At 40.6% G+C, this 24,925-nt stretch overlaps 1 protein-coding gene across 2 annotated transcripts in view; it reads right to left on the bottom strand.

Moving 5' to 3' along the window:
- Samd4a (sterile alpha motif domain containing 4A) overlaps window positions 1–24,925 on the bottom strand; it is a 208,527-nt gene that overhangs the window by 49,105 nt on the left and 134,497 nt on the right. Inside the window, exon 3 of one of the 2 annotated variants that reach the window (XM_005337956.5) lies at window positions 4,936–5,199. The exons of the other annotated variant lie outside the window; for it this stretch is intronic. Coding sequence (XP_005338013.1) covers window positions 4,936–5,199 — 264 coding nt within the window. The remainder of the gene's footprint in view (window positions 1–4,935; window positions 5,200–24,925) is intronic. 2 annotated transcript variants of the gene reach the window in all.

Genomic DNA, 24,925 nt, shown 5'->3' with positions numbered 1-24,925 from the left:
GGCAACTACTCACCTGCAAAGAATCCAAATCTATGGGTTTCTATCCAGATGTTTGGAATAAAGTCCCTCAAATGAACTTCCTTACAGATTTGCAATATGCTGAAATTGCAAATAAGGAGAGGCAGAGAGAGAAGAACAGGCTGGGCCAGGGAGGTCCCTCTGTAGAGCAGGGGACCTCCAAGAGGTTTGCACACCTCCACTGGAATGTTCTATAAGTTCCCACATTCACGATGCCCCATGCTGTTTCTCCCTTCTATCTATTTTTCCTCCCATGAGCCCTTTGCTATAGATGACACCAAAGGTTATCCCAATGTCCTTTGGGATTGGTTTCCTTTGGAAACCTGGGCATTGTCCTAAATGCCTCCTGCTCCATCACTGCCTACATTCAGTTAGTTAGTTCCTAAGCTCTCTCAACTCTATCTCATGGAGATCCCCTGACCATACTCCTTTGTTTCCAGTTTCACTGTTGCTTGCCTTGGGCCAACTTCATTTTCCTTCTCTATTTCTGAAAAATCCTCCTCTTCTCCACTGGCCTCCAAATCCAGAATCCCCATCCCCTCCTCAGTTTTGATATACACTGCTGAAAGGGTCCTGCTTCTAATATGCAAGCCTAGGCAGGTCATTCTGTTGCAGAAATTCCTTTAATAGCTTTCAGGTTAAAAGAGAAAATCCTTCGAAAGGCTTAGGGTCTGGCTTTCCCCTCGCCAGACCCATCTCCCATGTGCCCTTCACTCTCTTGTCACAGGATCTCCTTGGTTAAGCGCCTCTCCTCTCTGTGCTTTTGGGATCCTATTCCCTCTGCACAGAACACCTTTCCATCTCTATACTGTCTGACCTGTAATCACAATCTGAGGCCCCCCTCCAGGCCTCTCCTCTTCTGGGAACTTTCCTTGACTTCCCTTCTCTTTGAACTAGAGCCTTTCCTGGTGCCTACCCCAACCCAGGGCAAGTCTCTAAGACAACATATTTTCACAGTAGAAAAAACCATGAGGTGTTTTCTGCTCCTTTGAGAGGGAGTCCCCCAAAGTGGGACTATCTTGCTTCAGTGTTCCCAGAGTTAATCAGTCCAAAGTCTCTTCCAGTAGGTGCTCAGAAGAGTCCACTGACTCGAATGAAGACAAAAGTGAACCTGTAAATACCCCTTCTCTTTGATATCATCTATCACAGCCATACCATTCATCAACAGTCCTGGCATTAGGAGAAGTTTTTAGGTATTGGGTTCATATATCGCATTTGAGGATGTGATGCTAACAGGAGGGGCAAATATGTTGCTTCCACCAACTGATTGCTTGTCTATCTAGGAAACTATGGGAATGTCTTTTCTCTCTGTTCTTTCTCCTCCCTCTTCCTTCCTCTCCTCCTCCCCCGTCCTCCTACTCCTTCTTATCTTTCCTTCTCCCTCTCTCCCTCTCTTCCCTGAAGCCTTTGTATGAGAGAAGAGCCAAGGGAGCACATTTGGATCCTGTGTTGCTCAGAGAATGAAAGAAATTATAACCAAGTACCAACTCTCACAGAATCAAGAATCCTTCCCTTGGGATAAGTCAGAGTGAAATTTTGGGGAAAAACAAGGACAAATGAATTTGAGACCACAGCTAGCATGTTTACTCCAAATGTGTATAACCAGGAGCCTCCTGGGGGAATGGTAAAGCTGGAAAATTTCATATTTGAGCTCAGTATTGCACTTCACCTCAGTATTGCATCTCCTGAGTTGATTTCAAGTTGAGTGGTCAGTCCCATTCTTTCTTGAGCCTTAAATTATAGCCTGAGCCCCCAACCCTAAGGGACATTTGCCTGTACTTGGAGCCAACTTAACCCATCAGGATAGGTGAAAGGAAAAACAAAGTGGAACAGGCAGATGATGTCACTCCTCTGGGAGCAGGACTTGGTTTACCTGGGAGAGAATGTAGTGGCAGAGTGTGCTGATAACAAAACAGAAATAAGGCTAGATCAATGCATGTGAAAAATAAAAAGGGCGAGAGAGGTTTCTTGCCAAGAGGAACATTCCTAAGGCATGACTGCAGCCAAACCTGGCTAATCTAGAGAAAAAGGAAGGAAAGGATGAATATAGTATTTCAGCAAGGTATGCACACCTGCTGGTCAGAAGGATGAATTTGCACTAAATCAAGTTCAATTGTGGTAGTGTTTTATTCTTTTCCCAAGGTGTGAGATGAGGATAATGTGCATTCCCTGAAGATTTGGTAAATCTTCCAAATTCTCCTACAAGTACTTTGTTCATATAAGTTGGGTACTGAAAAATTAGAAAAACAAGAATTTGGTGATGGCATCCTGAGGCAGAACATGTTCTTGTGAAAGGGCCTGGGTCACAAGAAAATAAGTACGTGGAGGTCTAGGAGGAAGCACTAAATCTTTTTAGAAATACTCCACTTGATTTCATAATTCATTTTTCCAAAAAGCACAAAGTGATTTGGAAATTTCAACTGGCATCTGCTTTAGACATGAAGAAGCAAATGACAAGCCCTTGGGACAGGTATATTACAGGGAGCTTCTTGGACACGCTCCTAGGAGCTGATTTGAATGATCTTTGATGTGGATGAGTTCTTAGTGGTGGCCATCTCACAGCAGGGCTGGATAAGGACATTTGTGTTAAATACTGGTCCTGTGACACTTTGGAATGCTAGAATTTTCAGGTATGGACTTTTCTGCTCTCTGATTTGTCAGCCGAGCTGCAAATATACTTTCCCTACAAACAGAACCCTTTCTTGTCTATGATGTTCCTTTCTTCAATTTTTTTTTCTTTTTTTGCCATTTAATATGCTAGTGACTTTATACTCTGAATCTCAATCCAATTCTCTGGGAGAATGAAAGTTAAATAGGTTGAGAAGGTGTAAATACATGGAAAAGGATGCTTTGTTTCCTCCAACCATCAAAAAGCCTGTTTTCTGATCAATATGCATGGGCCTATAAAGAAAATCTTCAGTGTGAGATCTTGTCTGAGTCATTTTCTGATTACATAAGCTCCGAGGAGACAATTCTCACCAATTCTTCAGAAAGGAATCAAATAAGCTTATACATATGGGAGATAGTCCTTGAACTTTAGAAGATTTTGGCTTTTATCCTAAAACTGAAATAGGACATTCATTCAGTTTTTCTCTCACTTCATGACTCCTCAAAAAACTCTTTATTCATTTCTTACCCCAAAATGCCAACACACAATGAGCATGGCTTTACCTACTTTTTTGGGGGATGTGTAGTATGTGCATTAAGTCCTTAAAAAAAAAGAAAAATAAATAAAGAAAATAAAGTAAAAGGAAGAAAGAAAACAAATGTGCAAAAATCCCTACAGTGGGATCAGTATTCTCCCCTGGGAAGGACAGGTACCTCGGAGAATGGCCTTGCCACAGCGTCCTTTTGCCACTCAACACACACACCAATGCCTCCTCCCACAGAGTTACTGATTAGAACATCAAATACACTGTCCTGGAAACAGACCATCCAGATGCTGAAATCTACCTGCTCAGAAGCTAGCCTAAAGTGGTCCCTCGGTATTTCTATGCTCAGTGATAGGTGCCAAGTCAGGCTTACCCAGGGCATAGCTGAGCCTCACCTGCTATCTGTCATCTGGGGCTCAGCTGCATGAACACCAGGACCATGTATAAACTCCACAATGGGTTTTGCTAGTTCTCCAAAATTATGATCCAGTCTCCCAACAAACATGAAAGAGAAGAGGATGTACAATTCCTCCATGCCAGAAAGACTCATTATTTTTGCTGCCTGTCAAATACCTTTAAAGAAACCTGTATGTATCACCAGTAGCAAACTTCAAGACACATCCTACTTCCTAGGGTCACTCAGCACAGGAACCGCCATGGGATGGGGGTGTAATGGGGAGGGCACAGGCTTAAGCAGCTGAGTGGAAGACTGAAGGCTGGTCTCATTCCCCAAGACCATGGGCTCTGCTTTTCAGCCTGGTGTCCTCTTAGAGTTGGCACCTGGGCAGTGGTGGGCAGGCTTTCTGTGCCAGGCTCCCATGAGGGGGAAGGGACTGGGTCCAGAGCACCCTATGTCAACAGTGATCACAGAAGGGGAAGTCAGAAACAGCATCCCTTGCGGCTATGTGTTCGTGCTGGCACAGAGGGCTGTATTTCAGTCCCAAAGGTGTCCTGGTGATTGTTTCCCCATCTAACAGTTATCAGTAGGTCTCTGATGAGCGTCTTTCCCTAAGGACCTCTAACCCTTGAACAATTGGAGTCTAAGAATAAATGCACGCACCCGTCCTCTTTGAACAGATCATGGGTAATTGAGAAATTTGTATCTCCTAATGAAGATCTTGAGAAGAGGATAGATTCTCCAGGCAATGTAGGAATATTTATTAGGCTGCACAAAAGGCCTTTATCACCTATCTTGCAAATCTATTATCAGGCTTAAAACACTACCAGAGATTCTCAGAGGTGTTTTCCTGTCCCTTAAACCAATGCAGGGAAAAGGGTTTAAAGGTTTCTTTGGATATCAAAGAAAAAGGGAGAGAGAAAGGAAAGTACAACTGCAATTCTGCATTAAGAGAGATTTAGAGAAGAAAAATAGATAAAAGATCAGTGGTTGTTTTTTTTGAATTAGCGACAGGTCCCTGGCCACGGCAACAAGGCAGAGGGCTGGAGCAGCTTTGGAGGCTTAACAAACAGATGACCCTGTTCCCTGCTAGTGCTAGCAGGGAACCATTCAGTTGCCTGAGGGTCAATGCATGGAAAACAAAATGGAAGGTATTGACCTCACTTACTCTGGTCCTTGGGCTTGGGCAGGAAGCCCTGGAAGGGGGAGCCCTTTCCACCAAGGCAAGCCCTGGAGTTCTGGAAGGGGAGGCTTCCAGGCCTAAGCCTTGGAGAGGCACTGGGCTCTTGCTCTCTTGCTGACTAGCTCTTTACCCTTGGGACTCCAAATAAAGGGAGGGACTCAGTGGTTCCTCGTGTGGTCACTCACCTTTCATACCACTACCTTCTTCCTGGAATGTGTTACGAGCAGTGGTCTGATCTTCTAAGTGTTCACTCCCACCACTTCCTGAAGAGGCTACACTGCTTTGTGGAGACAGGGGGGCATGATCGGATGGGAGGCACTGGGGTCCTCTAGCTCGTAAGTCCTCATGAGACATCCATCCATGTCCTAGAGGCTGGTTTGGCACATTCATGGGTGGGGTAAGGGACACAGATCGTTTCAAAGGGCTGTGGTGTGCCTGGCCTGAGAGAACTGGAAAAAAAAATAAAATGAAATAGGTTATTCCCCCCCCTTTAGCCTGGGACGCAGAAGAACCCACAATACCTTTGCACCCTGAGAGATACTGCTGTCTGACAATCCACCCATGGGCGCCGCAGGTTGAATGCAGGCCTGGAGGGTCCTTCTCTCCGGGTGTTTAACAAGGATGCTGTGGGGATTGCTTGGTGGACTGGGTTGCTCTGAGGAGGCCAAACCTATGGTGTCCACACACATGGCCTTAGCCTTTGTGGGTCTGGATTTAGTTTTAGTTCTAACGCTACAAATCAGGATTTGGAGCAGTGGGCTCACACCAGGCAAGAATGACAGCCTGGCAAAGTGGTCATCTGCCCAAAATGAAGCTAACATGTGCTGGACAATTTTTTTGGTAAGTACAAAAATCTGACGTTACCCATGTTGTTAGGGAGGACTTCTTGAAGAATGGGTAGGCTGGTCACCATTTGGGGATCTTTGTAGGTTGGAACTAGAAGAAGGTGGACTAATTCTTCCAACTGGGATTTAGGTAACTACTACCTCTAAAGGGCAGTGCTGGTTTGGGGAGGGCCCAGCACCACCTAGACCTCAGGATATGGGACACCAGCCGCTATGGGTGAAAGGGCTGATTCTTGACCATGTCTTTGCCAGTTCATGCCAAACTTTATACTGTAAACACACTCAGGTAACAAGGCTTTCATTCAAAAGCCAGTAGAGAGCTCTCTGTGAGCTGGGAATAGGTTTCACCAGCCTGTTCAGTCCTCCTGCATAGTGGCACCATCTGCATAGCTCCCATTTTTTTTTATTTCTTTTCCAGAAAACTAGGAAAAAGCAACAAAACTCACATAACTAGCCAAATTAAGTTGAAGGCATTCAAAGGAGGGATTTAACCAACATCAATGCCGAGGGAGCCGATGTTACCCTTGGTTGGTTTTTCTGGGTGTGTAAAGTGACAACTTTACAAAATAAGTCTATTCATAACATTCTCTCAGCACCAGTGCCTGAGACAGGTCCAGTTTATTTTGACTGCTGCTGTACTAACATGGAATTGAGCCACATGCATTTTTAAACATTTTTCAGGGAAGCCATTAAATTCTGTCTCAGGCTCCATCCCCTCCAGTGAGGCTTTTGCTCTCCCAAGTTCAGACTGGTACTTCTTTGCTGGCATTAACCTTCTGTGTTTTCTAGCAGGTAGATCAGACATCCCAGTGGAGAGAGGGCTTGCTTGTTGTTGAGCTGCGTTTCTCGGGGGGCAGTACCCATAGAAACTTGAGCAGCAGATTATTATGCCCCCAACTTAAGAGATAAAGACCAGAGTCAAAAGGCTGGGCGTCTGGAGAAGCAGTGGTATGAGGGGCTGCTAATGGTTGGCCAGCCTGGAGGGCAACAGAGCTCATACCCCGGTAGTCAATGTTTCCATCCGGCCTTCTGTGGCCAGAAGGTTGTGTGTGAAGGGTGACAACCAGAAGAGCTAGAAATGTTTTTATTTACCACACACACACAAAAAAAGGAAGCTGTGGAGCTTATATTTGTAACCCCCAAAATTTCTAATTTGAGTAGATTCTATCAAAGGCAAGGAATTATCATCTCCCTTAAAATATGCAATGGGGTTATTTTATTTTTTAATGACACTAACAGCTTTCATTTTTACTAGACTGGAGAACAACTAATTAAAAAGGCTTCCTGGAAACATGCATTGCTACCTGATTTGGAGCAGAATTAGCAAAAGAAAAACAAAGAATGGAGGGGGGAAGCTGAAAAATAAAAAAGTGGAGAAAGGGAAAAAAAATAAAAAGGAAGCAGCAGCAAAAAATGAAGAGAGAAGCCAATAGGAAGGAAAGCTGGACATCCGGAAAATCCATTTCATGCCTGTCTAAGTATTTTTATAAAATAGGGCAGACTTGTTTGGGGCTGTCCTGAATGCCGGACACTCCAGCTTAGACAATTTTTTGCTTTCTGGTACCTCTGCAGGTGGGGTCCTTGAATGGTGCCAGCCAGGTGTATCCCCCCAAGTGGAAATGTGGGGGGTCTTTCAGCCTAGCTGGGATTAGGGTGACAACAGGCCGTGCCAAGGAGGCACCACAGTTCAGAGCTGGTGGAAACCGCTCTGCACCTGGGCTTACGAGAGAACATAACTGCATGGATAACTAATTGATAACTACCAGGATGGTCCTTATCTTTGTTTGGATGCTGAGAAAAATACACATGCAGCAGATGAATTCCATTATTGAATGGAGCCAACTTTCTCCTTTTTACCTAAAATTTTCTTAAAATCAATGCTGCCCTCCACCCCCTGGGCATCCTTAGGGAAGCTCCCAGTACCCACTCCAATCCACTGGCTACTGAGATTGGAGCTATGTTTACCTAACTTAATGAGCTTATAGAGATTTGCACAGAGACCTATACAGGTTTTTTTTTTTCCCCTCCCGCATTTCCCTGTGCTTAACTAAAGTCACAGGGGACAGGGCATGAACCTGGTCTTTGCCTCTAACTAAAAAAAGCAATTGTACCTGAGATACTAGGGCCTTGTTTAATCAATGGCTTTCTACTAAAGACCCCACACATCCTCTATATCAGAGAGAGAACCCTTTGATTTCTACAGTTGCCACCAAGTTCTGTAATACCTCCCTAGGAATCAAGCTGTGGGGACAACCAAGCACAAGGCCTGGTACCAATCTTCTGATTGATTTGCAGAGAGGGCCAGGGGTTTAGAGTCAGGCTGAACATCAAATCTACGTTAAAGGACAGTCATGCTGGGCAAATACCTCCCTTCTACAAAAACAAGTGAGGACTGCAGACACTTCAGGCTTGTCTTCCTATAGGGAGGAGACTGAAACCGCTGACAGGTGACCTGCCAACGGTGCCACTTTGGGGTGAAGACAAGTCTGTTGTCTGGTGGCCTCAAAGCTGATTTGGGTGTCACCTTTTATACTGGGGTAATTTGTTTGGTAATTTCTAAAGCAGCGTAGGGGATCATAAATAGCACGGGCAGTGTCTGCAAGGAAACAGGCCACACAGTTGTGGAATAAATGAGGTGGCTAGCAGCTGAGTTTCAACGGTTGTCCCATCTCTGCATTTAAAAGAAATAACAGAGTGGTGACACATGAGAGAGATGGACATTGAGGCTAAATAAATAAATAAATAAATGAATAAATGTTCTTAGGAGTCAGGAGGGAAGAGCAGTAAAAACAGACTGCTGAGAAGCTAGTCAGGCTTGTATAGCTGCCCTGGAGTGACCATAGCCAGACGTTCTCGAAAGCTCTTGCCTGTTGACTCCAGTGAAGAGCCAGCAGGGATCACTCCCTTCAGAACGGAGCCACCCCCAAAGTACCTCCAAATGCTGCGGCATTAAGAACTCTTTAAAAAATGTCTAAATAGATCAGAAATTGGCACATTCAGCAGAATTGAGGTCCTCAATTTATTCTGTACTTGTGACTTTTACAAGTGTGGGTGGAGGGGCAGCCTATTTCAGGGTGGATTCATTATATTAAAAATCATACTAAAAATTGCCCAGAGGAGCAAAATGGTGTATGTTTTGCTCTTGAACCACTGCAACTAAAACTTAGTACTGTGTACAGTACAGATTCAATGTCACTTTACAAGTTAAAAAATCTCCTAAAGAAATTTCAGGTCTGTACACAGCTATAGGTGTATATGCAGGTATGCACACACACATCATTAGGACACTGTACTTTTGGACACTGTCATTTATAAATTCAAGTGACCCAAAAGTAAGTATTAAATAAGTTCAATTGAAATACATATATTAAAAAAAAGCAGCCAGAAATAACCTTACTACAGCAGTTGAACAGTGTGGTGTGGTAAGAACAGAGGGTCTTATAATCTGGTGATAATCTTGGCCAGACCACTCAGGGCCAGCCAGCTTCTTAGACCTCATATAACCTTATGATTTCTTGTTAGTCTACCAGCTTCTCTAATGAGACACCTTTTTTTTTTGATGCCTTTTTAGGGGAAAATATGATATCTGGCACTGGATTCTGTTCTTTATTTTCTTGAAAGCCTGGAATTCAGATTTTTTCCTCAATTCCTTTGACTAACTTTGACTTCAACTTTGATTTTTAGTGATTGAGATAAGATTCAGGCAGAGGTTTTCTAGGCTTTTTGGAACTCCTTGGAGACAATGAAATAGAACTACTTTTTTTTCCCCTCTAATATGAGCAATAATAGGGTTCATGGATAAAGGAAGGTGTAAGATAATGGATCAACTGCCTCCTTGGTTCAATGTCAGGTTCACTGTCAAGGAGAGAAGTGATCCACAGAAGCAGTCAGCCTGACTTTTATACCAAAACTTTATTCTAACTAATGTTAACAGAGACCTTTCAAAGATACACTGAATACTTCTCTGGTAAATGCAATTTGTGCTTTAAAAATTATTGTTATGAGCATAGATTCTTAACATTTTAGAGATTGAAGTCTCCTGCAAGATAATATAATTTATTAATTTCTAAAATGAATCGTGAGCCCCTGGGTAGCAGAAAGACCCAAAAAATCCCTGTGTACACAGAGCCTTGTCAATGGATGAAATACTGTGTTATGAATGAATTTTATGTGTATGTAGATGATACTAGAATTAATCCAAGGTAAACAATCTGAATTAAAAAGATCTATGCTGAGTACATGAATATTTTTGTCTTTTGTGGGAGGATCAACAAATTTGAAGTACAATTGTTGTTTTAATAGAGACCCAATTTTTAGGTATTAGTTATCAACTCACCTGGTTCCTATGTACTATTGGTCTAGAGCACCCTCACTTGACAGAAATGATTGTTGCTTTTTTCTGTCTTTGTTGAGATGCTTCCCTGGGCAACATGGGTAGCCTCAGGAAGTCATGTGTTATGTATCTTTCTTAGTTACACTATCTGCTCAAAGTCAAGCCAACCACTCTCTTTGTTACCACCTATTTCTAGGCTTGTCATTCTGTTTTAGATTCAAGAATTCAGACCCTGCTGGAGCTGTTAGAAATTTGATTTCTTTTTGAATACAGGCATCCCACATTCCTAATATGGTCCTCTTTCATCAGACCATAACAATCAGCTCCCAGCTCAAGTCTGGATTCTGTGCCCTCATCATGCCCTGTGAGTCCAGCTACATAGAGGTGGTTTGCAACTTAAATCTTATTAGCATCTACAATTTTAATTCAAGAGCTTGCTTTTCTCATGAAAAAAAAAAGCTTTCTTAAAATTTCAAATTTCTAGATGCTCATGTGATAGAATTCAATCCAATAGCTGGCACGACTAGACTTTGTAAAAATAAATCATTCTGTTATAGGGATTTGAAATGGTAGAGTGAGGAGACCAAGAATTTGCATATTATTTTAAAAATAGTAACTTGAGACTCCTTTCTATGACTCAGGAGACGTGTGCTATGTGTCCACGTACTCATGACAAAGCAGGGCAGGAAGAGCACTGACTTATATGTTGCTAATGGTATACTTCTAGACTTGCTTCCAAAAGAAATTTAGAAGTATCAGTAGAACCTTTGGTGAAAACATCAATTTGAGGGCTCAGAGCATATAAATCTTAAGTTTTGCTGTAGGAGACAGTTTGATATTTGTCAAGTTAAAAGAGAAAAGCTCAGCCCACGGCAAGCTCCAAAAAAGTTACTGTTTCAAAGGACTTGAAGTGGGGTGCAGTATCTCCGCTTATGGAACATTATTGGAGTTCCATCCCATAAATTTCTTCTCAGGACACTCATTTCAGGGCATCTAAAAACTACTACTAGATGCTTTCAATTGAAAGAATGAAGTGCTGCTAACATATTTCTATGAGTAATTGCAGGCATTTGTTTAAAAAGAAAAAAAAAAGCCAACATCTTAAGCAATGCTCAGTGGTGAAGTGACATTAGACCCTGGATTCCTCTTCTTTGGTTGGTTTTGTGGTGACAACCAGTAATCTGAGACCCTGTGGTGGGAATCTTTGGGGAAGAAAAGATTAATAGTATTGCAAGAATACATTTTGAAAAATACAAAACCAGAGTATTTGGTCAGTGACATCATGCAAAAAAAAAAAAAAAATCAACCCCCCCCCAAAAAAAAACCCCAAACAACAAAAAACCCCACCGGTCACATTTCTGGTCACAAACAGATCTGTGTAAGTGGGGGAAGGGAAAGAGAGGGAAGAATTAATTACTAAGGTTAAAATTGACATGCTTTGTCATCACTGCTTTGGGAAGTAGATTAAAAGCAACTCCAAAGGTTAAAAGCCTCAACACTCTGCATGCTGGCTCTCTGCTTCTTGTCCAAAAGTTTGGAAAACCATTGTTTGAAAAATCTGGACACCAGGAGATGATTCCCCCAAAGAAGCTTCAAACTACACCTCACACTCGGGGAAGAAGAGGGAACATACTACAAAGCATAGACGTGGTGGGTGGTGGGATGTTCCAAACAGGCCCAAGGAAGAGGCCATGTGCTTTCTGGGAAGAGAAGGTGTCTACTTGGCTTATGCAAACCAAACCAAACCGAGCAGAACTGAACTGAACTGAGCCAACCCACCAGATACTTTGGAAGAAGAGAAAGCTACAAAGAGTATCACAAGTACATCTGACTCAATCTCTCTTTCCCTGTTTAATCTCCTTTTCACATGGGATTGAAACAAAAGCATCCCCTTGCAGGGAAAGCTCCTGGAGAGATCCTTCCAGTCTTGTGAGTCCTTGTCACTGGTGTCAGCTCTTATTACCCCCAGACAGCTGGCTCGGCCTTTGGGCAGGGCCAAGATGTATGTTTCTGCCTTCATGTTATCACTTAAACATTTGGGCTTTTAAGAAATCAGTTAGAATGTTTCTGGCAGACTTTTATTACCACATTAATCTTTGGTACATTTCATTTCGCCCTCCTTTGTCAGTTTCTATAATGGCAAAACTGGGTGTCATCCAGTAAGAAATCTATTTTACATAACTGCTATTTGACTCTACAGTGCCATTATTTATGAAATAAGCTAGACGAGAAGCCAATACATACTTTTTATAGAAATCAGTAGAATTTCAGAATTTTAGTTTTGAATCAAGCGGTCCTAAAAGAAAACTCCTCAAATTCTCTCATTCTGGTTTATCAAAAGCAATGACATCAACTAGGGAAGTATTTTGACATCATTAAAGCAGATGTTTAAGACAAATCAAGGGACTATGGGATCAACCCAGCCATTTCCAAATCTCCCAAACATTGGGTTAACTTCTGTTTTTTTTTTCTGTATTATTTCTTAATCCTTAGGATTAAGGATTTAATCCTTAGGTTTGTCCATGAATTTCTATGCACACAGAGTGTAAAGAGATGTCCAGACACAACTGAAGAATTTGATTATTTTTATGACATCAAGAAAACAGTCCTGCAATAAAAGACTTCCAGAGCATGGCAAGCTTGAGGTGACTGGCACTACAATTGGCCAGGAGTAGATTTAAGCAGCATTTCCTTTTAAGTTTTCCAAAGTATCTATAAAATATGTTGCAGTCCTTGTGTTTAGGGAAGAGAGAGAATAGAGAAGCGCAGGGAGTTGGATGTTGGATGACCAAGCTTCCCTCCTACCCCTTTCTCAAAAGAGAACTCTCAAATCGTGACTGCTGCTCCACCAGCTCATGTGCCTGTCCAGGATGTGCTTCTTGGTTCTACATAATGCAACATCCACCCATACTTCACAGCTCGCAGGCTGCTCCTGAGTGTGGGGATGGACAAGGCAATCCAGGTTTGAAAGTGCAAATAGCCAGGATTTCATGAGCGAGCAACCAAGTCTCTCTTAGAGCATCCATCTCAAGGCCATGACCAGAGTCACTGAACAAATCGTCAGGCTATCCTTTTATACCTTGTCATCACCAGCAATGCTTCTGAAGAGGAGAAGCGGTCAATTGCTTAAAAGAAGCCAGCTAACAAATGATACTTCAAAGTTGTCTACAAGCTCCTATTTGGAGCCGACCCACAGGCAAGGTCTTCACTGCCACTGGAGCTTAAAGGTTCCCAGAGAACAGGAAAAGGCAGCTCTTATAGACAATGGCACTTACCAGGCAAGGACGGGCATCACTGGAGGATGCCTAGATCCTGTTGCCAACAGGGCTCCATTCAGCCCCCAAATTCATGACTGGGAGCAGGATATTTCTGTGCCGGAAACACTTAACTTTGCCTTGATCAAACAACCCATTTTTTTCTTTCCAGTGTGAGGAGACTGGTTATACATAATTAGGAATATATTATATAGTTCTGACTAATTCTTAACTTAGCTTCTCCATAGAAGAATAAGGAGAGATTCTCAGCAAGGCGGCTACAGGGCAATTTACTGATTAGGGAATTGGTTCTTGTTTTCATTAAAGTATTCAATCTAAATGTCAAATGTAACAATAACACATAAATGACCATTCAAAAAAAAAACCCCACAATTTGAGCTCACACTGCTAATTAGATGATTTTGTTGTTGTTGTTATTGTTAATTAGGAGAAATTGGATGGTTTAGTGTCTCCTGGCTTCTTGATTACATTTGATTGAATCACCATGTGATTCCAGACAAGTTATTGAGGTTTTGCGCATCTCAGTTCCCAATGTCACTTCACCGTCATCCTCCTCCTGAATTCTAAACCATCATAACCCGATCCTGTGGGTGTTGGGACAGGATGGGATCGGTACTGTGTTTGTATAATTGATTTACTGTGGTCTGTAATTACACACAACGATTTGAATTTTGACTCCACGCTGCATTTTTCATTTAAATTGTGCTGTTCTTTCTGACCCTAGAGAAACAGTGTTTACGTAATTGCTCTCAATGCATCTATTTGGGTATTATAAATCAGTCCTGCAATAAAAGACTTCCAGAGCATGGCAAGCTTGAGGTGACTGGCACCTCTTGGCACCTGGGACTACTGCAGTTCAAAGATAGGAATTGACCAGCTTTCACCTCTTATTTCGTTTGAGATGGAGGAGGTTGTCTGCAGCCTTCAGACCCTGACAGCAATAGGTCACATAGGAGACCAAGGAGGACTGAGCTGAACCCGGACACTCTGACCTGGAGGTTGAGGGCTCCCTTTGCTCCTTGTCTATTGCTCAGCCCCCTTCACCTGCAAACTGTGTAGGTCTGCATCTGTCACATGTCTTCTATACCCATTATTCATGGATTCTGTATTTATGAATTCACCCAATTGCTAAGAATCTATTCAGGTCCTCAAATCAATACTGGAAGCATTTTCCATGGCCACTCATAGACATGAACAGAGTGGCAAAAAATTGGAGTCATCTACTCACAGGCTCCAAGCTGAAGTTGGATAGGGGATGCACTGCCCTCTTGCTTCAGCTCTTGTATTATAAGCCAATGTCCTTCTGTGGTCCAACTGAGTACCATGTTTTCCCCATTTTTTTTTTTTGTACTTGGGATTGAACTCAGAGGCACTCATCACTGAGTCATATCCCCTGCCCTATTTTGTATTTTATTTAGAAACAGGGTCTCACTGAGTTGCTTAGTGCCTTGACATTGCTGAGGCTGGCTTTGAACTCATGATTCTCCTGCCTCAGCCTCCCAAGCCACTGGGATTACAGGTGTGTGCCACTGTGCCCAGATTGATGAGCTTTGATTAGCCATGTGTTAGTGTGCTCTTACTGTGTGTTCAATAAGTCAATAATGTATGCTAAATAAATACCTTTAAACAAACATACAACAGAATTTCTATATAGTGGTTAACAAATATATTATGACCAGATACTCAAAGGAACCTAACCCCATACTTCCCCTTAGGCACAATTTTTCAGTATTTGCTGATTCAATGTTTAGAGCACCTTTACAGAATATAACAATTGCAAATAACGAGAAATGGTAATACATTTAAATTGATACAAACTCTTCATATCTCACCTCTCTTCCTGTGTCTAACCACATTTTCATTTTAGGTCAGTGGTCCTCAACTTTATTTTGATGCCCAAGTCTGTCCCAGACTAAGTCAATGAGAATCAGAACTTGGTCAGAACATTTGTACTTTCAGAATCACCTGGCTGGCTCTAGTTGATAATCAGGGTTGAGAACCACTGTGTTAGGTTTTCTTCCTGTCTCAGTATTCCCACCACAACTCTGTTCACATCCTTGCTGTTCTAAACCTCCCCAGGTCAGCTGCCGAGTTTGCCTGTTTTTGATAACATGCCACCAAAGAATGAGCATCTTATTTACTTTTCAAGAGGTTTTAAAAAACAAAGTTCAAAGTCACTGCTTCTTCCACCAACCAATATTTTGTTTGCTTGGGGAGGTTCACACAAAAACTTCTGTGTAGGCTCTTCCACCAGGGATTTACTACCTCTTCCCTGCTTCCCAGATACAAGGCATGATATTTTGGTACCAGTTTTCAAATCCAAATGATGCCTGGGAAGACATTTCTAGAGAATTCTTAGATAAATGTTTTGACTCCGGGACAGTAGTGCCTGCCTCTTGTGGTCATTTTCACTCTTGCTAAGCAAGTGGAGAGATGTCCTTTCTGAGTGTGAACCAGCTGCAGAAACCTCAGAACACATTTTCTTAGTCTAGAAATTGAGCTGGTGAGATAATAGCAATAACCAATTAACAATTAGTAAAAAAAAAAAATAGTTTGTATGTAGGGAGCTCTGGATCCATGGGCCAGCAGCATTAGTATATCATCTTGGATCCTGTTACTTGTTAGAAAGGCTGATTCCTAGGCCCTTTCCCCAGACCTCCTGATTCAGGATCTGCATTATAAGAAGACCCTAGGAGATGTATATTCATGTTCAAGGTTAAGATGCACTGACAATTTTTATGTTTTAGAACATAGTTAGAAGATCTTTTCCTCCAACGTCAATAGCTACCTCTAAAGTTGAAAAAACAGCAGTCGGGGCTGGGGGTGTATCTCAGCATTAGAGAATTTATTTAGCATGTGGAAGGTTCTGGGTTCGATCCCCTGCACTGCCAAAAAAAAAAAAAAAAGCTACAATTTATAAAACATTTTTTTCTTTTCTATTTAGTTCTCATCATACTCCAAAAGAGTTGGCACAATCATCCCCATCATCCCCATTTATAGATGAGGATGCATAATTTGTGTATATTTACATATGTTACAAGTAAAAATTTAGAATTTTCAGGTTCAAAAGCCCATTTATTTTCTTCTAAGATCAATATAGCTTAAATTCTAACCTTGTTTAGAGGCACTGGAACCACCAATAATAATAATAATAATAATAATAATAATAATAATAATAATAATGTTATAATTGACATATTTGACAAATTACAAGTTATTCTCTTAACAAGTCCCCAAATCTTTAAAAAACATTTTATTGGTTATTCTTAGTTATATGACAGTTGAATCCATTTTGACAAAATTATACAAACATGGGATATATCCTTTTCTAATTAGGATCCCATTTTTGTGGGTGCACACATGGTGGGATTCACTTAGGTATTTTCATAAGTATACATAGGAAAATTGTTAGATTTATTCTACTGTCTTTATTATTCCTATCCTCCCTCCCTTTCTTTAGGGAAAAAAATCTGTGTTCTAATATATAAAAATAAATCAATACTTGGACATTATGGGATGGACTTTTTTTTTTGATGGACTTTTTGAAAGATAAAGACAGAAACTGTGGGGGAAAAATAACTCGGAGATATCATGAGTTCAAAACTGTAAGAAAGAATCAAACCAAAGAGAAAGCAATTCTAGAATGAGAAATTTATTCCGGAGGAAATCAGGAGTGTATTTTAGAGGTCTGTTTGTAAAGTGCTCCTGCACCAGGTGTTTTATGAGACCCTCTCTGCTTTCCATGGCCTATGATAATCTTGTTTTTTTCTAAACCAGAATTTTCCACTTTACTATTTAATCAAAAAGTTTCTTATTGTATCAATTCCAGGTTATTGCTTCTTGTTTCCTGATCTGTAATATCTCCAACTGTGGTAGGAAATTGTGCTTTTCTTTCTCTTTTGCAGTTCAGTGTTTAACAGTAAAGGTGATTTTTTTTAGATGCTTGCTTCATTTGTAACATTTCTATATCATTATAAAATGTTGCAGTAAATCTAAATATTTGGATGTAAAAGTGAAAAAAAAAAAAAAAGACACACTGACTACATCCAGCGTTGACTTGGCAGCTTGATATTTGTTCTGTTGGTATTGAGGGAGACATCAACCCAAACCATAGCAGCCTGCTAAAGTAAGAAGAACTTGGAGTCTGAGTTAGAATTCTGTTGTCACCTTTGCACCTGTTTTCTCTGTTAATAGCTGACAAAGGCAACATCATAGCATTTTAGGGAAAAAAGTCAAATCACTTAACATACACTATAATGTGTTTTGCAAATTTTAAAGTGCTAAGGAAACATTAGTAATTAGTTGTCAGAGTAAGAATAACCCAACGTAAACCAACGCTGCTAATGGAAGAATAAACTCTAAGTACTAGCTAATCTAATGATATGGATGCAGCATTTTCAGTGTATTACACTGAAAATAGGGGAAAAACCTCTCTCATTACTTGCTAGTGTTTCACAGATTTACAAGCGATGAAATTTCCACTGTGGTCTCTCATACCAAAGGGAATGTTCACCTTGCTCTTTCAGAATTCTTACCTTTATTGACAAAATTTACCTGCCCCAGTCTTCTTCCCCCATTGAGACTCAACGTGGCCTTTTCTTACCTAAATATTTTCAGTTCACAGTTCATGTCCACTTTTTGAAGGGTCAGGGCATGTGAATCACTTCCTTTTCCACTATTTAGTTAGTGTTCAGAATTCCTCATGAGAACTTCTCTTTGTCCTGACATTTGTAAGCAATACTGATAGACCAAGATCCTTACTGAAGATTCTAAGTGCCTCCATTTTATTAGGAAATTCAAGCTGAGAGCCTATTACAAGGCTAGATGACATTGTGTTCTTCCTATGCAAAACAAAGGGCTGGAGTAGATGAATTCATTCATTCACTAGATGTGGTTGAATATCCAACATGGGCCAGGCTCTAAAAACTGAGGGTACAATGTTGAAAAAGCCATTATGGGCCAATGGATGATCTCTCAACCCTCCCCAGAATTATGATGTTATTAGCGTATTTGTGGAGTGTGCTTCTCTTTTACACCTCAGCTCATTTGGACAAGATGTGATTTTTGCCCACAGTATTTATTTCTCCATATTTTTAAAAGTCTGCCTGTAACACCAATAGAATGGCCAGCCAAGATGTAACAGTAGCTGGCTGCTCACTGAGGGCTAGATTCTGGAGAAGGAAATACACTGAATTGTATCATCCCTCCCTCCCTCTGGCTAGTCCCAATGGTCTAATTTCTCCTGCACATTCAGACTTGCATAGAAGGGTGTCAATTTCCTTCTTACCTGCCTTGGACTGGGGATAATATACTGTCATGCTCCCCAAAGCAAACAGATCAAGACTATCAGCTACCATGTGCCATGCTGTTTGTACATCAGGTACTCTATTAAATATGTCCGGACAGCATTCCTTTAATCCTCATTTAACCAGATGAGTAGATGCTATTCATTACCCTACTCCTGATCCCATTTCATGGATTGGAAGCTGAGGTGCAAAGCAAGTAAGAGACTTGTTCAAACAAAGAAGCGTCAAGAGCCAGGGTTTAAAGCCCAAGGTTCTTTGACTTGCAAACCTGAGTTCTTAAGCCAAATAGAGCACTGCTTCTCATGTTGAAAAGAATTCTGGGCTTAGACTATTGACCCTGGCACTGCATAATCAATATCTAAAATCCTGAACAAGTTCACCAGCTTCTCAGGGCCTCAGGATACTCATCTAGAGAACATAATGGTAATACCTATTCTCCCTACCTCCTAGTGTTGCTATAGGGATCATATAACAGAGGTGCTCCCTGCATGATCCAATCTTCTATGCAACTATCCATATAAGCATACATCCATGCATGCATATAAACAGACAATATTTGCTGAGCATCTACCCTGTGCTGGGAATATGCTGGGCACTAGGAAGAATGATGATGAAGGCTACTATGATGATGTATGAGAAGATGCTTTTTTAAAAAAAAATGGAAAAATATTAGTTGTTACCTTCTGGAAAAAGAGTTTAGGCTGACTTCCTTATTTATTCACTCATTCTACAGTGAGCTGTCTATGCATAGGGCATTGTACCAATGACGAGGGCTACAGATGACAAAAAGTATCCATAAGAGACTGGGATGCATAGATGAAAACGGTATTTCTTATCATGTATTAAGCCATCATCTTCTATCATTTTCAAACACACAGCTGCTAGGAGCCTTAAGGCAGTGTTAATATGCTAAGTAACACTTTGCATAAAGGTGAAGAATTACTGAAGGCAGCAAAAATTTTAGGCGATTTCAATTTCAATTAATTTTCCACAGTATCTCAAGAACTTATAAGTTTCTGAGGAGGTGGCAGTGCACTGGGACCAAGATGTCTCTCTGAAACTCAGTCCTCCTTTGGAGTGACTGTATCACTAGATGAAAATCAAAACAGCTTTTCTCCCTTGTTTCTATGGTAAATATTCATACTGTTTCCCTGGAAAGTTGAATTTTTCAGGCAATTGTTCAAAGTCCATGGCTCTGGGTGGCATGAAGATTCCTGATAACTGAGCCAGAAATCACCTGCTTGGTCTCTTTTCCATTTGGGCTTTCCCCAAATGCTCACAAAGGTAACGGTTCTGGTCTTATGTGGGTGTTGAGGGCAGAGGTAGGTAATCATGTACATAATAAATGCCAAACCAAGATCTTTTTTTTTTTACTTTAAATTAAATACTGGAGGAGTGACAGACTTAAGAGAAAGAACCTAGATCCTACCCTGTCTTGAAAAATGTTAAGATTACCAGTGTTTCCTTATAGGAAAAGCTGTGCTTCAAGAATGGTTCCCTGGAATGAATTCTCTGCCTCACCAGGTGCCAGATGGGGTCAGGATAGAGCTTTTATTCTTGAGTCAAGCCCTCAAGAAAATCAGTGGTGAGTAATGCCAAAGTTTTATTGAAAAATAGATGCTGTAGATGTTGTTAACATGCCCAATGGAGTTGGTCCTGATGGAATTTTAATGATGGTGCTACATTTCTTGAACTCTTCTACCAAGAACATTATTTTCAGAAGACAAGATGTAATGCTGCAATTTATTCCCCTCATTTATTTACTCCTAAGGTATCTCAAAATTCTAGAACTTTCAAGCAGGAAGGAACTTTAAAAATATATATGATGAGTATGTAATTCATTACATGAGTAATACATTACATGAGTATGTAATATAAGTCACCCTTCCTGGCCATTTTATCTCTTAAGAACTCAAAGACCTCAAATGGCCCAAGGTACCCATAAAGGTTGATGTCCAAGCTAAAACTAGAACCCTTTGTTTTTGGCCTTCCTGGTTCATACCATACCAATGGTCATTAGTTTTTATATTAATGTCATTGGAAAGAAGATTAGAAAAATAGGTTTGTGATCTAAACTGGATAATCCCTCATTTGACACAAGAGTTATACACTGCAAGATCCAAATTTTGAGGCCCACGGATTTGTACAACAGTTTATTTGAAAAGTTTAATCTAATACAGCAAGAGCGAGGACCTACCAAAGACAACTGTATGCATCATGGTTTTTCAAGAACCAATTTTAACACTGACCTGGGGATTTTCCAGGACTGGGAACTCTCAGTGTCTGTCCTTCCTATAGTGGCGGTTCACCATGGTATAGCCATTTACCACTAAAGACACATCATGGGATCTCCCATTTTTACCTCACTTATCAGAGAGACTGTCCATCCCTGCTGTGAAGTTGAGTATTGTTTGTGGATTGGAGGAAGCAACACTTTCTTCAGCCAAAGTTCCTACCTATGAAAGATATTTTTCTCCATTCTAGTTGATCTTATCACTCAGCTTGGGTTGCATGCACTTAATTCTGTGATTTTCTATTATGAGATAATACAAAAGGTTTGTACCTGGGAAGTCTATATATAGACCACCAGAAGCATCATTTATCTACCAAATTCTATATCTAATGAATTGACCACGTTGTCATTTGAAAATCCTGGGCATTGTCAAAGAGACATCACTGTTTAAAGAGCTGAATCTTAAAGATAGTTATAAAGTTCTAGTAAACAAAAAAGAACTAACAGAATGTCATCTTAGAGTCTGAAAAAACCTTAGGCGGGGGAATCATGTAATTGACCTTTCCATTCTCCCAGACTAGTTTCTAGATAAGGTGATGGAACTGAGGATAGGCAATGTACTGCAGGTGCCATTGTAGATGAGAACTGAGAGCTCCATCCAGGTCTGCTTCTACTGGCCATGTGATCTTCAGGCACTTTCTTAACCTTCCAAATGCAATAGGCCTTTAACTATTAGAAACAGGCCACAAGCCACTAATAATGAGAGCTGTGGGGGAAAGATTGCTATCAGGGAAAGTGACAGTTGAAACAGGGAACTCTAAAGAAAACAGAGATTTCAGACACTCCCCACTACAGACTTTATACAAGAGAAACAGATCTATACCCAAGTGATTCTGCAATCTGCATTTGGGGTAAAATTGGGAGTTCATAACCCACTTCAATCTAATGTATGAAATATGATATGTCAAGAGCTTTGTAATGTTGTGAACAACCAATAAAAAAATAAAAAATAAAAAAAAATCAATGACTGAGTAGCTAAGTTCCAAAAATGGAAATAATTATGGATGAGCTATTATTTATTTGGCTATAGGCTCTATAGAAAGAGATCTACCCACATTCATTTATTCATGCATAAGTTCATTCACTTATTCATTCAATAAGCACTTCCTGAACATCTACAATATGCCAGGCAGTGTTTTGGACAATGAGAATACTATAGTGAACAAGACCTCTTGATCTCTCATGTGGGAGATAGATAATAAAGAAATTCAAATAAACTTCTAATTTATACAGATTTTTTCTCCATTTCTTCTGAAAACACTGACATAATAGCAAGAGCAGAAACCCACAAGGGCAAAGAATGCAGGAGAAGATGACAAAAGATACGGGATTATCCGCAGACCACTGAAATTAAAAAAAAAATGTTGTAGGTTGGAAAACAGAAGGACATGGGAGAATTGACTCAGTAGACCAAAGAAAAGTGATACATATGTCTGTAGCTAGGGGAAGCAATGACAATAAATGCTATAGAACTCTCCAGAAGGTTAGGACTCAGGGGCTAGGTAACTCTGATTGTAGGGGTACATGAAAGGGACAAAAGTAGGTTTTGGGAAAAAGGTCAAAAAGTATGCCTAATGTACATGGAGACTGATAGATTCTACCCATTACCTTACACAACAAAACAGCTGTCATCTTGGCACTTTCCTCCTAACAGTCCACAGACCCTTGGCAACCAGGAAGAGGTTAGAAGATTCCTCTAGGAATGGGCTAGATCATGAAAAAGAATTACAGATGAAGATATACATGATCATCACCCCAAAATAGCCAGGCTGAGTTCTTATTAATCTAGTCTTCCTATGTTGAAATCCATATACACAGGATCTAGTGTTTTCCCTTTAAATGAAAGGAAAACCAAGAATCAACAGATAACTGAGGACTGCCTTTCTCTTGAGATGGAGTCTAAAACAAATAGAAAAAGAATCCCCAAAAACACATGAACAATGTTGAGAGAAGAAAACTCTAAAAATAAAATGTAATATGTTCAGAGAGGTTAGGAAAGGTTTTGCATTCATGAAACAAGAACAGAATGCCATATAAAAAAGAAATATGCAAAGAACAAGAACTCTTGGATTTGAAAATATGATAGCAGTGGTTTAAAATTAGGTAAGTTTAGAAGATAGTTATAGGAATCACCCAGAAAAGAAGAAAACAGTAAAGTAGAATGAGAGAGAGAGAAAAAAAACCCAGATAGTTAAGGAAATGAAAATACCAACAGAGAAGAGCTGTTACCTGATTTAAAGGGTACTTGAAAGAGAGATGATAGGAAATGAATGAGGGAAAATTATTTTTAAAATTTAAGAAGAAGCACATGTTTTTAAACTGGGTTAGTTTGAAGGTAACCGGTACAGACTAGAATAGGAGGATAAAAAGATTCCAAGAAGAATATCTTCAAGAAAAAGATTATACTTAGATTCTGAGGGGATTTTTCACAACCACATATGGGTAGCACTCATTATCCATATTATTACCCTTATTATTATTTTAATTTGAGGAAATCAAGGCTAAGAGAAGTTAAAGCCTTTCTCTAGGACCATATAATTGTTAGTAGAATTGGGAACTTAAAACCAAGCATGTGCCCTGAACTATAACTTGATATGGCCTGAGACCTCTGGAGACTCTGATTTTGCTATCCATTATATTAGTGACCCTGCCAAATATGTGCCAGCAGCACATGTTCCTGAATGAACAGGGTCTAACAATGAAGAGAATGTGGAGTAAGGTGGGGTCATTTGTCCCAATTCTTCCTTCACTCCTAGAAACAGGGCCCCACCACCGTTAGATTTGGGAGTTGTAGATCCAAGTTGGGGCAATTCTGGAAAGTGAGACTCAGTTTTGAGCTTTAGGGCTTGAGGAAAGGCAAGCTTCTCCAGTACAGTAGAAAGTCCTCCACTTTTCTTGGTCATGGGCTTAGGGGTCTGGCTCCCAGTGAGACCCCCATGATCACCGTAGACTTGCTTAAGGTAGAAACTTTACAGGAGTTCCAAGGAGACAGACTTGGTGTTGGGATTCTTTTGATTCCTTATGTTGAAGATAAATCTTGGAATCAAGCAGGTTTCTTTTAGAGTTCTGAATGGTTCAGCCAGCACAGCCAATGTGATTGACAGGCCTCAATCACGCTGACAGTGTAATACCCAAAGGAAAATCACTCTGGGAATCAAGAGCTCTCAGATTCAAACGTCAGCAAATGTTATGGTTTAGATATGAGATGTCCCCCAAAACGGCCCATTCAGATCGCTACCAATCCGGATGATTCCAAGGGTTCAAATCTAAAATGACTGATCTAAAAGAGGGAGGAGCAGAGGGGGAAAGCTGTTTCTAAAGTTTACATTCTCAAGGGAACTACCCCCAGAAAATGCTTCATTTCCTCCCTCCGACCCTGTCATCTAAAGTGGCAGAGTAGTCTCACAGGGATTAATATCTACAGAAGTTATCCAATATGATGAAGTGGAGTTAAAAAAAACAACAACTGATCTGCAGCCCAAAGCAGCCTCCTGATGGAGGAACCCTAGCAGCCCTTCTGCCTGGAGCTGCAACAATTTAAGAATCAACCCAAATTACTTCAACCATAAAGAAGAATGAAATTATGGCATTTGCCAGTAAATAGATGGAACTGAGACTGTCATCTAAGTGAAATAAGCCAATCTCCAAAATCAAAGGCCTTATGTTCTTTCTGACATGCAATGCTAACACACAATAAGGAGTGGGGGAAGGAAGAATAGAAGTTCATTGGATTAGACAAAAGGAAATAAAGGGAAGGGAGGGAGGATGGGAATAGGAAAGACAGTAGAATGAATCAGACATCACTTTCCTATGTTCATATGTGAATACCTGACCAGTGTAACTCTACATCATGTCAACCACAAGAATGGGAAGTTGCACTCCATGTATGTACAATATATCAAAATACACTCTACTGACATGTATATCTAAAAAGAACAGCAGAAAGTTCCTTGCTCCCAATCTATTGGAAAGGCAGGCCAAACCTCAAAACCTCAGGTACAGTTGGGAAGAGATCTCTTCCTTTAGCCACTGAAGACCCGAGATGTTGATGTGAAACCCTTTACTTGTTCTGTTCTTCAAGAAAAAACATTCATTCTTTGTGCTGACTTTTCTAAAAAGTTTG

The sequence above is a fragment of the Ictidomys tridecemlineatus genome, chromosome 5 (genome assembly GCF_052094955.1).
Source record: "Ictidomys tridecemlineatus isolate mIctTri1 chromosome 5, mIctTri1.hap1, whole genome shotgun sequence".
NCBI lineage: Eukaryota > Metazoa > Chordata > Mammalia > Rodentia > Sciuridae > Ictidomys > Ictidomys tridecemlineatus.
Note: the sequence above shows the minus strand (reverse complement) of the source record. Positions and strands in the feature narration are given on the sequence as shown.